General features: G+C 42.1%; 1 protein-coding gene across 15 annotated transcripts in view; it reads left to right on the top strand.

Moving 5' to 3' along the window:
- SLC4A11 (solute carrier family 4 member 11) overlaps positions 1-14,348 on the top strand; it is a 244,348-nt gene that overhangs the window by 205,435 nt on the left and 24,565 nt on the right. For all 15 annotated transcript variants that reach the window (XM_038399688.2, XM_038399686.2, XM_038399687.2 and 12 more), the window contains exons 11-15: positions 446-559; positions 1,815-1,947; positions 2,594-2,667; positions 11,113-11,365; positions 13,096-13,202. In XM_038399688.2, coding sequence (XP_038255616.1) covers positions 446-559; positions 1,815-1,947; positions 2,594-2,667; positions 11,113-11,365; positions 13,096-13,202 — 681 coding nt within the window. The remainder of the gene's footprint in view (positions 1-445; positions 560-1,814; positions 1,948-2,593; positions 2,668-11,112; positions 11,366-13,095; positions 13,203-14,348) is intronic.

Genomic DNA, 14,348 nt, shown 5'->3' with positions numbered 1-14,348 from the left:
TTAGACTATTTAATATAAGTTAGGTTATGTACCATCGATTTGAATTCCCTAGTAATGATTGTGCCCTTTGTGTATTAACTGCTATCTGTGGGTAGTCCCTTGTTTGGAGTGTCTTGCTCTTGGTATGTGCTGTTATTGGCTAGTATTCATGACTTGGGTGGTTTACATTAGTGCACTAATAATCTAGCTGATCACTAAGGGCATGTGTACGCTGCAATTAAACACCTGCAGCTGGCTTGTGTCAGCTGGTTCGGGCTCACAGAGCTCAGGCCTAGGGGCTGTTTAATTGTGGTTTATACCTTCAGGCTCGGGCTTGACCCTGGACTCTGAGACCTTCCCTCCTCGTGGGGTCCAGAGCCAAGGCTCCTGCCTCAGCCAGCTGCAGTGTAGGAAGTGCATTTGTAAATACTTGGGCTTAAAAAACATACTTTTTCATTATTTTTAGATGTGCAGAAGACAATTGTTGGCCAGTGCATCGGTGGACTTCTTTATGCTCTGTTTTCAGGGCAGCCACTAGTTGTACTCTTAACCACAGCTCCTTTAGCTTTGTACATCAATGGTAAGTTTACCAAAGCACAATGTGGATGGAGGAGAACATACTGCACTCTGAGAGCCTTGCATTCCTTAGAGCTGCACTAAGTAAATCTATCCTAGGCCTACAACTATACAAAGCTAAACTTTACAGACTTGCTTTCAGCCCTGGAAAAGGGATTTAAGGAGTGTTGTTTCACTGAGATTTCTAATAGAATAATTTTAAATGAAAAAAAGTATACAGTTTTATTTATGAGAATAAAATTGAATTTCTGTGGGATGTTTTATTGTTCTCACTTGGGAATAAATATTTGTATGCGTTGAGGATCAGGGACTGCAATATGCGTCGTTAATATATAGTCCTGAGCAGGTGTGACGAGTGGCTTTTCAGCAGTGGCTAATCCGTGATGGTCGCCTTCTTTTAGCTGAAGGGACAGGAGAGTTGGCTCCACCAGTGTTTCCATTATAGGTCCAATAAGTCAAATTACAGTGGGGTGGTTTGGTGGCTTAGCTCTCCACTAGAGAAATACTTACTACTTGGCTACCTTCAAAAGAAACATTTGAACAGCCTCCCCTCTCCATCCCCCCCAAGTATCATTCTTTAAATATTGGTACTGACATTATGTTAACTGGTCCTCTGTTTGTGCTGTGCTAGCGGTGCTCGTTAACAAGAACCAATGGGATGTTAAGATGTGATGTATCTAGGTTACGTGGTTACCTAGAAAATTCAACAGCTGCCAAATAGTCAAGATATGTAATGCAAGACCTATCTCTCTCTCTTTCCTGACAGGTTTCAGAGTAGCAGCCGTGTTAGTCTGTATTCGCAAAAAGAAAAGCAGTACTTGTGGCACCTTAGAGACTAACAAATTTATTAGATCATAAGCTTTCGTGAGCTACAGCTCACTTCCGATGAAGTGAGCTGTAGCTCATGAAAGCTTACGCTCTAATAAATTTGTTAGTCTCTAAGGTGCCACAAGTACTGCTTTTCTCTCTTTCCTGTGAGCGTTAAACCTCCCTTTAGATCTGGAGCAGTCCGTAGTGTCGACAGATGGAATCGAAACTATTGCCCATTTATTGCCTTTGAACTAATTAGTGCTTTAGCCAAATACAAGTCATTGGGCTCAGTGCAAGGGTAACTGGATGAAATGTAATGGCTTGTGAATGCAGGTCAGACTTGGTGATCTAATGGTCCCCTGTGACCTTAAACTCTATAAATCTGAGTGGTTTATCTATAATGTCTTAAAAACGTGAATCCACCACTGAATGTTTTACTGTTGTTGCAGTGATCCGAGGGATCTGTGATGACTACAGCTTGGATTTTAGTGCTTTCTACGCCTGGATTGGACTGTGGAACAGTTTTTTTCTTGTGCTGTATTCTCTCTTTAACTTCAGTCTTGTAATGAAGCTCTTTAAAAGGTACCTCTTGCTTTTTTCAAGGGAAGTCCCTTTTTGATTATATTATTCAGCAAATAGAAAAACAGACGTTCCAGAAGTTCCTAATTGTGAACTTGCTATAAAATCTATGGGCTTGTCTACATGAACAATCAATTCACAGCAAGTTGAGGTGTGAACTGAACTCATGTTACCCTGCCATGGACTAATTTTCCATGTGGACCTTGCTGATGTGCATTTACAGCTCATTAATGAGCTTTGATCTCGTCCTGTTTCAAAGAGGACAAGAACAAAGCACATTAATGAACTGTTAATACGCATCAGCAGGGTCTGCAGAGACGGTTAGTCTTCAGCAGGCTGGTGCACTGTAGATTCGTACCCCCGCTTTCAGCAAACTAAATGTCATATAAACAAGTGCTATGTTACAAAACTAGAATACTCTCAACTGAGAATATATAGTTTTGGTTTTGGACATCATGTGCTCATTCAAGTTTTTAATACTTCTGTTTGCAAGATGTTTTCAAGACTTGCTAGTTCTATCATCCAAATCAGTGTTTAACTAAAATTTGTACACTTTCCTCATAAAATAACAAGTATATTAATATATTGGGGGGTATTCAGACTTTGTGACTCTGACCATGTTAATCCATGGGAGCTTTTTTTTTTGTAGATCAACAGAAGAAATCATTGCACTTTTTATATCGATCACATTTGTGCTTGATGCACTCAAAGGAATTATTAAAGGTAAGCACTGAAAGAAGGTGGTGTGTTTCAGTTCTGATCCATGCTTTAGTTTTGCTGTAGAAAGAAAATAACTAGGTTTCAACCATAAATTCCGTTTCTTTTCAAGGCAAACCATGCTATAGAACTCCCAGCAAAATGTGATTTGCAGTATACACAGCATTTGTTGTCTATTAAGTATTCATGAAGGGTCTTCAATTTTTCTAAAATGTGTTGATGGGAAGACGATTCATGACAAGGTTTTATTTTGGATATGTAGGCTGTATTATAGACACTCTTGTTTCAGCTGTTCTGTTAAGATCAGACACTAAAATCGAAAGGAGAAGGTGCAATTTAGTGACACTGCAGAAATTTTTGCTTCCTGCCACCCACATACATTTTACTGAACGGTTTCATTTCTCTTTCAAAGCCCTGTTCAACAAAAATTCACCATCATTTTAGATTCAGTGGACTGGCTGCACCCAACTTCCCTTCCGCCATCAATAGCACAGCGAACTTCGGGGCAAGTGGGGCATAGCAGGGGGAAAAAAATCGTAACCGTTTGGGTAACCTACCTGGACTGTGGAGTCCACGTCAGTTGTACTGGGCTATGTGAAAACTGGTCCTTGCAGTCTATGCCCGGGCTGAAGGGATGTAAAATGCAGAGTGCTCTGAAGTGTTGTGCTCCAGCTGCCCTGTGTCAATCCTACTGGTGCATGCTAAAAGGTACCTAGAGCACGTTAACGTAGTCCTGTTTGAAACGGGACATCCTCAATGCGAACTGGGTACCATTTAGATTGCACCATTTAGAGCAGGTAGAGTACAGCCCCTCTGAAAATGGCCAGGGTTCACCTCCTGCCAGACCTTAACTGTGCAGTGCCCCGGCGCCCTCTAAACACAAGGCACCACGAGATGGCTGGGTAACATAAAGACACTCCGCCCGTGGCCAGATACAGAGTGAGACCGGCTCAGATGACTTCAGAATGAGCTGTACCAGTCCAGCTCCCTTAAAGGGAAACATACAGGTTTTGTAGCAAATGCCTGTCAGGATGCATCTAAACTAATCATTTCTGGTCTCTCTGCCAAATTGGTCACAGTTCATGGATTCTCTGCTGAACACCTCTGCAGTGTTTGACCGTGGGTAAGCAAGAGTAACAAATCTCCTGCAGGCTTTACCTTTGCCTGAGTTGGGCAACAGGATGGGGGCACAAACAAGATGAAAGCTCCTTGCAGAAACTGCATGCTAAAGGCAGTGTTCCTTTTGCTTTGCCTTGCCTTGCCTTGAAAACACTTTGAATGAGGGATTAGCTGATGTTGTTACCCTTCCGCCCCCCCCCTTTTTTTTTTGCCTTATACTAACAGGGTGAAAGGGGTTTTGCGTTCTGCAGCCTCGAATCCTTTCTAATGAAGGTGGTCCCATGGTGTGATTTGCAGTTCTTAGAACCTGCAGGTTCTGCTCTTTATATCACACTCCAAAACTACATTAAAAAAATATTAGCTGGGCTGCAAAATGAAGCACTGAAAAGTTAGGAAATGCCGGAGTTAGGGTTGCTTGAGTGTTATTTCGAGCCCCTTGTTCACATGCATTATGATACAGGCTTCAACTGTATGACTATGGACTATTTTTCCCACAGGACACTGGCCTCATTCAGAGCACAGAATGGGTTGCTCTCACTCAATGAGCAGCTATTCCGTACTTTTTTCTCCTCATTGTTCAGTGTGTGGCCCCAGGCCTTATTTACTGCATACTATTCAACCTGCTCTGAGGACAGAATTACTAATTTACCATTTTCTGTGGTGCTGATGACAGTAGTCTGAGTGCTTCCCAAACGTTAAAGAGTTCTATCCTCATTTTACAGATGAGGAACTGAGTTACAGAGAGATTGAGGCCCAAAGTATGCACTATTTTTGGGTGCCCATTTTCATGCCTAGGACCTGATTTTTTCAGAGTACTTAGCATTTTGCAGCATTTCCTGTGTTCAAAGCTCCGCTCCCATTGACGTCCGTTGCAGCTGTGAGTGCTCAGCACTTCTGCAAATCAGACTTTAGCGTCTCAAGATGGTCACCCAGAAAATGAGGAGCATGCAATTAGTGTTCACCAATGGAAACTCTGTGGCAGATGCAGGGATAGAATCCAATTGTATGCAGGACACCCTTAGGACCTGTGCAACTCTCATCCTCATCAAAAATAAAACAAAAACAAAAAAACCAGCCACCTCTGCTACTTGAACTAATGGAGTAACCGATGGTAGTAGCTGTCCTCCTCTATGTAGACCAGAACTAAAGGGGGTTCACGGATATTTGCTGACAGCAGAGGAATGGTGGGTTCCACGAATCCTCAGTTCCATTCCAGGCGCTGGAAGGGATGTGATCTTGTGGGCACAGTCTCTTCTGCCCATTCTCCCTTTTTGTCCTCTCTGACTTGTTCTTGTCCTATTGTCTCTTCCCTGTACCTTGCTCCCCATCCCCTCACCTAACCGGTCCCAGTCTCCACTCCTCAGACTTCTCACCCCAATCCCGTCACCTTGCCCAGGAAATCCTAGTCTCACCTCTTTGGACTCCCCTGCCAACTGTGTCAGTTTTCCTCTCCACCAGCTCCTTATCCAATCTGTCTCTTCCCAGCCTCCAGTCATCCCCTCTTCTGACTACATTCCCCATCCCTACTTGCTTCCAATCCCAGTCTCCTGCTTTGAGCTCCGCAGCCAAGCTGTGCTGTTATCCACTCAGTCCTATTGTCCAGTGTCTTTGCCCAGCCAATACCATTTCTCCCCCTGTAACCTGGCTCCTCCCCATGGGATACACTAATAGATTTTCCCAGTCTCCTTGACCAGCCACTCCCAGTTCCAGTCTGCCACCCCAGCCCACTGGTTCCAAGTCTCTCTCTTCTTGGTTTTCTGTTTCAATCTCTCACCCCACTCCCAACTCTACCTGCCAGCCTCTGGTCCCAGTCTACTCCCCCTGCTCCCTCCCTTGCAGGTCTATCTCTTGTTCCTTCTGTGTTCAAAGCAGGCAGCTTCCTCCTCCATTTTGTCTGGGCTCAGCAGGGGAGAGGGGGCATTGACCATATAGGAAAGACATGTTCTCTGCTCTTGAGTCAAATGCCTGGCCCACAGCAGCCCAGATCTAGAATTGCAGGGAAAGCCCTGCTCACCCCCTGGCTGGAGCATGCCCAATGCAGACAGAATCTTCAGGGAATTTATATGCAAAGCAAAAAAGAAATTTCTACTTAGCACATGTGAAGTGCAGTTGTTAAATGGCTTATAACTTGGCCAAATTTAGGCAGATTTTCACAGGGATGCCAAAAGGCACATCCTTTGCCAAACTTCAAGTCCTTGCTCCAAAGCATGGGGGCACTACAGCTTCTCAGAGTAAAGGTTCAACAAAATGTATTTTTTTCCCCTAGCCTCCTTCTCAGAAGTGGCTGAACCATTTTGGCTGAAATTTTCCAAAAGAAATTCAGCCTGATTCAACAAGCAACATTTAAAACTTCCAGCCCAATGGTTAACGTCTGGCAAAGTTTTATAAGCAACTGAAACCAGAGTCTTATAATGGGGTGGTATCAGGCAACTTTAATATTGGGCAGTGCTACCAGCCCCATCTATAACAAATGTAGACATCCCACGGTGAGCTTTCAGCATGGGCCATGGGAGTTTAGGAGCACAGGTCTTTCACATTGAAGGATGTTCTGCATTAGAATGTGTTTAAAACTGCCATGGTCCTCACTGCTCAACTCCATGGTATTTCTGGCTTTTCTAAGTACAGCTTGTTACACTCTTCCAAACATCTGTCTCCCCATCTCCTTGGATATTTAGGTTCACCATTGCTATGCCCCCTCTGAGATTGGCTGATTTTACTACAGTGTAAAAATCCATGTGTGTCCAGTATACCATATTGAATGTTGGAAGGGTGTGGGCAGCATCACTGAAATGAGGCTTTCACAGACCCTTTTGATCCTTTGTAAATTCTCCTGTGGACGGATCGAGTGATGATACTCGGGGGTTATGAGACGCTGCATGGACTCCGGACTACAGGACCTGTATCCAGGGGCTCCAGAGTTCTAATCCGGGCTCCTGCTACCAACTTGCTCCATAACCCCAGCGAAACACTTGACCTTTCTATGTCAGTTTTTGCCTGCCGTATTACTGAGGTACAGTCATGCATCTAGGAAGAACAGAAGGGTGAGATCAGAAGACTTCTGCATGCTGGCGGGTTGCATAACACATCTGTCGGCCAGACACTATGCTGCTATGACTTTCCTGCTACCTTAAAAGCATTGTCAGGGAGTGCATCCAACAACGCACTGCTCCCAAGGAAGAGCATGTTTGTTTTCTTAATTTGCTAAGCCATGTTGCTTTTATACATGCTTTGCAAGATATCCTTAAATATGCAGGAAATTAGGGAGAGGGGTATTATCACATCTAGTAATTCAAACACATGCATTCTTTTTACTATCCTAATGAAAGTTGTTTTCAACTCATGGCCCAACCACCTAAGCCATGCGTTTGATCTTGATGTTTGCATTCTACAAGAAACAGTTCTGTAACAGCTGAAGCAAACAACAAAGGTGAACTAGAGTAATCAGATGGAACTAGAAATTAAACTGCATTCTAGGACAGTTCAGTTTAAAGCATACAACCTTCTAGTTTAAAGTGCTTTCTCTATTGAATTTGTGCGAAGAACTCAGCTGTTCTGTAATGTCTCTGAAAAGACTGCTTAGTGTACAGCAGCTGAATATTAAATACTAAATCCTTGTTACATGGCAGATTGATCTATCCAACAGCCAATCATTCTAATCAGAATACACATTACAATAAGTAAAATACTGGTGAAAAATCAGCTACGTTTCCCCAACAGTTAATCCAAAGTGAATACATATAATCTAACTGCCACATTTAAGTTAAAATGTGAAGTGACACAAATCAGTAACAATCTTGAAATTCATTTTAAGATCTATGCTCAATTCTAAACCTACGCTGTTGTGTTCAGGTATTACTGTAGTTCCGAATGTGAAATCACTTGCTATTCCCAGAACATCTATGGCAACTATACCAAAAGGATGACTTAAAATGTCAGCATTATTTTGAATTTCTTGGCCTTTTTTGCTTTTTGGATCTGAACCTTGTCAGTAGTCATCAAAGCAAAGAGTGTTTATTTCCATTGGGTTAACAGTCAGTTGGGAATAATTGAGGCTGTTACAGGTCTTTAACCACAGCTGGCTATTAATCCTCCTGAATTATTGCCATTGCTATTATTAGGAATGTCCTTTTAATGGTCAGAGCCGTAGACTGCAGGCCAAAACTTCTGGGTTCTGTTTACAACTCCAGCACTGACTTTCTGCCCAGTCATTTCAGTATTCTGTACCTATCTGTAAAATGGGCATGACAATATCTACTTTACAGGGGTGTGACAGGTGTAGTTAATGTTGTAGAACATTTTGAGATCCTCAGATAAGATGTGCTATTGAAAGACCTCTACCCCGATATAACGCGGTCCTTGGGAGCCAAAAAATCTTACTGTCTTATAGGTGAGACTGCGTTATATCGGGGTAGGAAGAGGAACCGCTCCCCGTCCCAGCTCACCTCCGCTCTGCCTCCGTCTCCTCCCCTGAGTGCACTGCCGCCGCTCCGCTTCTCCCTCCCTTCCAGGCTTGCCACTCCAATCAGCTGATTGGCACGGCAAACCTGGGAGGTAGGAGAAGCGGAGCTGCGGCATGCATGTGGGAGGAGGTGGAGGCAAGCTGGGGCAGGGGGGCTACAGCAAGTAAGGTGGGGGGTGCGCAGAGGAACCGCTTGCAGTAACACGAATTCGGATATAAAGAGGTAAAGCAGCCCCGCGTTACCTGCTTGATATCCGAATTTGCGTTATATCGGACCGCATTATATTGGGGGTAGAGGTGTATTATTTAATACCTCTTGTGATAGTTTTCCTGCTGAGTTTCTGAAGTCGTTATCCTGGGATGTGCATGAGAGATCACGGGCATATACTTCTGGCTGTACTGGGCATTGCCGGGATTTATAATGGCTAGTTAGTACATTATCCAATCAGATTTCAGACCTCTACTTTAAGGAAACTCCCGTGATGGTTCAAAATTTCAGAATCATCCAATCTAAAGAGTTGGTCTTTATTATGAAAAAGAAACTAGCATGACAGTTTTTGCCCAGAATGCCATTCTTTAAGAAAAATAATGTATGCATTCCCCTAAAGCCACTAGAAAATAATAATAATCCAAGAGAAATTTATTGTAATAAATATTCTCCTGCCGTGTTTGCTGCATTGCAGAATTGTGTAATTGCATTAGAATCTCACTGAAACTGACAGTGCAAGTCATACTAGCAACAAAAGCAAAATGTTCGATGTCAAATCTGAGAGAAATTTAAAAGGTAGAACATGAATTATGCAAAATTTTTTTAAATGTGCTAGTTGAAACCTCAGTAATGAAACTTATTTTAAAAATATACATCTGGGTAGTGAACTGAGAGCTCTGTTATTGCATAACGATTTGCTTGTTTTACAGTTATCCCTTATCTACTCCTTTGTCTCATCCACCTATTGCATCTTCTTATAACCTAGATTGTCAACTCTTTAGGAAATCTTTTTACTGCCTGTTTGTACAGTTGTTCCCAGGCAGTGGAGTCCTGTTCTTTGTCTGGTGCCCCAAGGCACTACTGCAGTAGCAATAGTATTAACCTGGGAGTCATCATAAAATGGTAGTGTAGTTAAAAGAGGGTCATAAGAACATTTGGGTAGGCTCCTAAGCAGAAATTAAAAGTCAGCGCCACACTCCTATGGAACTAGAGCTGGTCCAAAAAATGCCAATTCTATTTCACAGGATTTTTTTTTCTATAAAAACTTTAGTTTTTGTGGAAAAACTGAAACATAAAATGTGTGTTTTTAAACACCATTTTCAAGAAAAATGTTCAGTTTCTGAAAACCAAAATGTCGCCCCAAAATTTTCATTTTCTGGGTTTTCATCAACCTGGGAAAGTTTTGACCAAAATGAAAAATGTCTGCCAAAATGTTTATGGTTTTAAAAAAATATTCAGCCCCCAAAAATATTTTGAGGAAAAAATTTCAGCCTGGTTGACACACAACTTCAAGGTCTCCTAAGTCCCATTCCAGCTTTGCTGGCTGACTTTCTCCACAGTGGCTGGCACATACCTCTCCCCTTAATTAACTTCCTTTTCCATTGCTCCTCTCCCCCTGGCTGGTTGCTGTCTTTATCTTCCTCTTCGCCCATTACTCTTTCCTTGCTGCCTTTTTTCCTAACGAGTTTCCCAGACTCTTGTTCATCACATCATCTGAGACCATGACATCTTCCATCAAGTATGGTCAGACCCATCCAGTGCCAAACCGTCCAGAAGTATTCCTTTAATACTATTTTGATTTTAATTATAGAATGGAATAGCATCTTTACAGCAGCTACTCTTCTTTTTTATAAATATTTAGATGCAGTCTCTTTAATGTAGATTATCTCACTATGAATTTTATGGACCTTATGAAGCATTATAGGGATTTAACTTGGATAGTTATAGCAGGCATGTTTGCGTTTGTCATTTTATTAAGGTAAATTTTTAAGCCTGGTAAACCATAATATCTCAATGCGTTTTGCAAATTCCGATTTGGAGCATGTTTACATATGTATTATCTCCCAGTTAATTTGTCTGTCCTATAAAACTGTACTTGGACATCTTTAAAAATATTCACTAGTGAGTGTAGGAAAGTACTTACTGGATGTTCATAATAGTAATTTTCCTGAATATATTCTACCTTGGATGTTTTCAGTTATTGCCAAGTGCATATTTTTAGTATACTAGAGCAAGAAATTGCCACAATTTACTTCTTTAAATTTAAAGCCATGATTCAGTGCATGGAACAAAACCAGATAACAATCTGAGGATGGGGAGGGACTTACATTTCTGTATTGTAACTTACAAATGGCCTATTTTCTGAAATTTATAAAACAAGCTACCGTTTTGTTCAGAACTGAATTATAAACTCCTAATAATCTGGTTTCTCCTACCTTCAGTAGTGTGAATGTGCCATTAGAGTACTAGACTATGCACAGACGCTGTCTTCCTGTGGGGGAGTGCTCAACTCCTGCTCCACCCCAGGCCCCGCCCCCACTTCACCACTTTCCCCAAGCCTCACCCTTGCTCTGCCTCTTCCTGCCCCGTTCCGTCTACTCCTCCAAGTGCATCCTGCCCTCACTCCTCCCCTTCCCCCCCAGTCCCTCTTGCATGCTGCTGAACAGCTGATCTGTGATGGGAAGAGCTGATCAGTGGGTGCTGAGCATCCACTATTTTATTTTTCCCCGTGGGTGCTCCAGCTCCGGAGTACCCATGGAGTCGGCGCCTATGTGACTACAGGTAAAGAAAGACTACACTGTGAAAGTTAATAATACTGTAAGCTCAAGTTGCTTTGAATTGTAACAGACTATCCTAACATTTGCCTATTGGTTGTTTTGTGCAGTTTTTAAGAAATATTACTACCATGAGCACCAAGGAGACAGTTATTTGGAAAATACACGTGCTGATGTAATTCCAAGCCTCAGCATCAATACCACCTTCTTGATGAATTCATCAGTGAGCAGGTCTATGTCGCTGGAAAATCAGACGGGCATGAATGAGGTCGTGCATTATGGACGTGAAACTGCTGTCCTTAGTCTCATGTTGATGCTGGGAACCCTTTGGCTTGGTCATACACTTTATCAGTTTAAGAAAAGGTGAGTTAGTTCAGCCTTAGAGTTCATTCTACAGATTCAAATCCCCATCTTGAGTCTAGGGTATGTCTACAGTGCAAGTAGACACCTGTGGCTGATCTGGGCCAGCTGACTTGGACTTCCAGGACTTGGGCTAAAGGACCATTTAATAATGGTGTAAACATCAGGGTGCAGCCCAGCCTCTGGGACTCTCCCATCTTGCAGGGTTCTAGAGACCGGGCTCAGACTGGAGCCCAGAATGTCTTCACTGCAATTAAACCGCCCCTTAGTCTGAGCCCAGGAGTCCAAGCTAGCTGGCCTGGGCCAGCCGGGGGTTTTTAACTGCAGTGTAGACAGACCCTTAGTGAAGTTGGTGAGAATTTTGCCATTGACTTCAGAGGGAACAAGAACAGGCCTTAATTTGGCTGGCAATCTGGAAAATCCCAGTCACCTACAGCTGCGGCGCAGATAGAACAGTAATACAGATTGTCGAGGAGTGCCTGCTAACCAAATTCAGCGGTGGACTCCGAATTTGCTCAGCTCAGCGAGTATGCAAATGCCAAATAAATCTTGTTTAATCATTGGAACGTGTGTTTCCATGTCTGGCTGGGCATTTTAAGACATTAGTAGATTTTGAAAGTGTTGACAGTCATATAAGCTTCCTTTGACCCTCTCTTGGAGGGTCTGTGGCTAAAACCCAATTAATCTCATAAGAACTGCCACTCTGGGTCAGACCAGTGGTCCATCCAGTATCCTGTCTTCCGTTGGTGGCCAATGCCAGGTGCTGCAGAGGGAATGAACAGAACTGGAAATCACTGAGTGATTGTCCACTCCCAGCTTCTGGTAATCAGAGGCTAGGGACACCCAGAGCACGGGGTTGCATTCCTGACCATCTTTGCTAATAGTCACTGACAGACCTATTCTCCAGGAACTTATCTATTTCTTTTCTGAACCCATTTATATTCCAATGTACATTATTTTTCTTTTATCAGCATTGACTTTCTTCTGCCATTTTGTTGCCCAGTCACCCAGTTTTGTGAGATCCCTTTGTAACACCTCACAGTCTGCTCTGGACTTAACTATCTTGAGTAATTGTGTATGGTCGGCAAATTTTGCCACTTCACTGTTTTCTAAATGATCTGGAAAAGGGGTAACTCTTTAGAAATATACTCCCATATTGTAAATAATAATTTCCTGGAAAAGTACTTCATCTCGCTTTCCTCCAAAAGCACAAGAAGCAGATAACTGGGCACCCAACTCTCTCTGAGAGTCCATGGGAATTGGCTGCCTTAACTCCTTTTGGAGCCTTTGACAAATCTCCCACTTGAATGGAAAAGTACTGGAGTTGGAAATTGCAGACACAAGCCACATTGGGGGGGAGGGGGGGACTGGAAATAACAGCTAGCTGTAGGCTCTGGAGGACTGTGCATGTTTTTCAAAGCCTGAATCTTAAATTTTGTTCCCTTTTGGGTTTCACACTGATTTTCATCAAACTTCAGAGCCTACATTTCCCATAAACGGAGATTCTGCTGTTTAGCTTTCAAAAAACTGGTATGTACATGACATGATTTAAGGACTTTTTAAAATAATATTGAGAGTGAAGAATGAACAATAGCGGCACTGGACTGAAATAGCATTCAGTATAGAGCTTGCCACTGCCTGTGGTTTGAATGATTACTCCATTACCGTGGTAGCAGGAAAACTGAGTATGTTGGATGCTAATGGAAAGTTTTTTGTTTTTTTTATAATTGCAGCCCCTATTTGCATGCAAGAGTCCGCGAAATCCTGTCTGACTGTGCCTTACCCATATCTGTTCTAACCTTCTCCATCGTAGGCTCCTACTTCTTCAAGGAAATAGAAAGTAAGTCCGCTTGTTTACTTTTCCAAATTACCAGGAGAAAGGCACTTAAGATGGAATCAAAAAAGAAAACAAGTTTATTGCAAAGAATATTAACATAAAAAAAAAAGCTCTTCAGTATATTGTCTCCTAAATACATGCCTATACATGCATAAATATGCCTCCAACTCCTTCAATAAAAGTTAATTTATGCAAACTCCCAATCAAACAATATTGTATATAGTTTTTCTCAGTGCATTATTTAAGTCTGTCATTTCATTTGAATGTCATTAAAATGTGCATCTGTTGTTAGAAAGAGTTGATCCTATTATTTTCCTAAAGAACAAAAGGGCAGGGCAATTAGTAGGCAGGAAGGGTTGTCGCCAGCTGTACAGATGTGGTGTTGATGATCTCGGCCTATTCTTTTAGTCTCCTCTTTATATTTTCCTAATTAAAAGTGTAATGGTCCAAAGCATCTGGGCGATTCTAAGATACACAAGGAAATCTAACAATGATACACCATTCATTGGACAAATGGATCAGCTTTTCCATATCAGGAAGAGAGAATAGGGACAGGAATTGCATTGACCTGTGATGACGTGCGTGGACGATGTGAGGAAATGTATGGAAGTAAATAAGAAGTGGCACTTTTGGTGTGATTCTCACTCCATCCAACTGGATTTAGAAGTGGTGAATTGTAGCGTGTGATCTTTCCCTTAGTGACGATGGATTTCTTGTCACCAGCTGAAGCCAGCCACGTATTATGCTAAAACCCATTGTGCAGCTCATTTGGTGTTTAGAGTATTTTAAAATGCCTATACTAGCAAATTAACTATGAAGTAGGACTGTATGATGAAGATGCCAAATTATTTATAATTATTTCAGATCCGGAAACATGCTGTAAAATTCTATGTCTATAATAAGAATGTTTCTTTTTTTTGTTTTTTGCATTGTCCTCAATTTAAATTTTCATCTCCTTATAAAATAAAAATTTGCTACGTGACTAGCCATTATCAGTCAGGGCTAGAGTGATAAATATATATTTTTTAAAACAGTAGATTTATAGACTTCAGCACAAGAAGGGGCCATTATGATCCTCTTGCCTGACCTCCTGCATAATGCAGGCCAAAGAACCAGTGGAACCTGCATCAAAGCCAATAACTTGTGGTT

The sequence above is a fragment of the Dermochelys coriacea genome, chromosome 4 (genome assembly GCF_009764565.3).
Source record: "Dermochelys coriacea isolate rDerCor1 chromosome 4, rDerCor1.pri.v4, whole genome shotgun sequence".
Taxonomy (NCBI): Eukaryota; Metazoa; Chordata; order Testudines; family Dermochelyidae; genus Dermochelys; species Dermochelys coriacea.
This window is presented reverse-complemented; position numbering and strand designations above follow the sequence as displayed.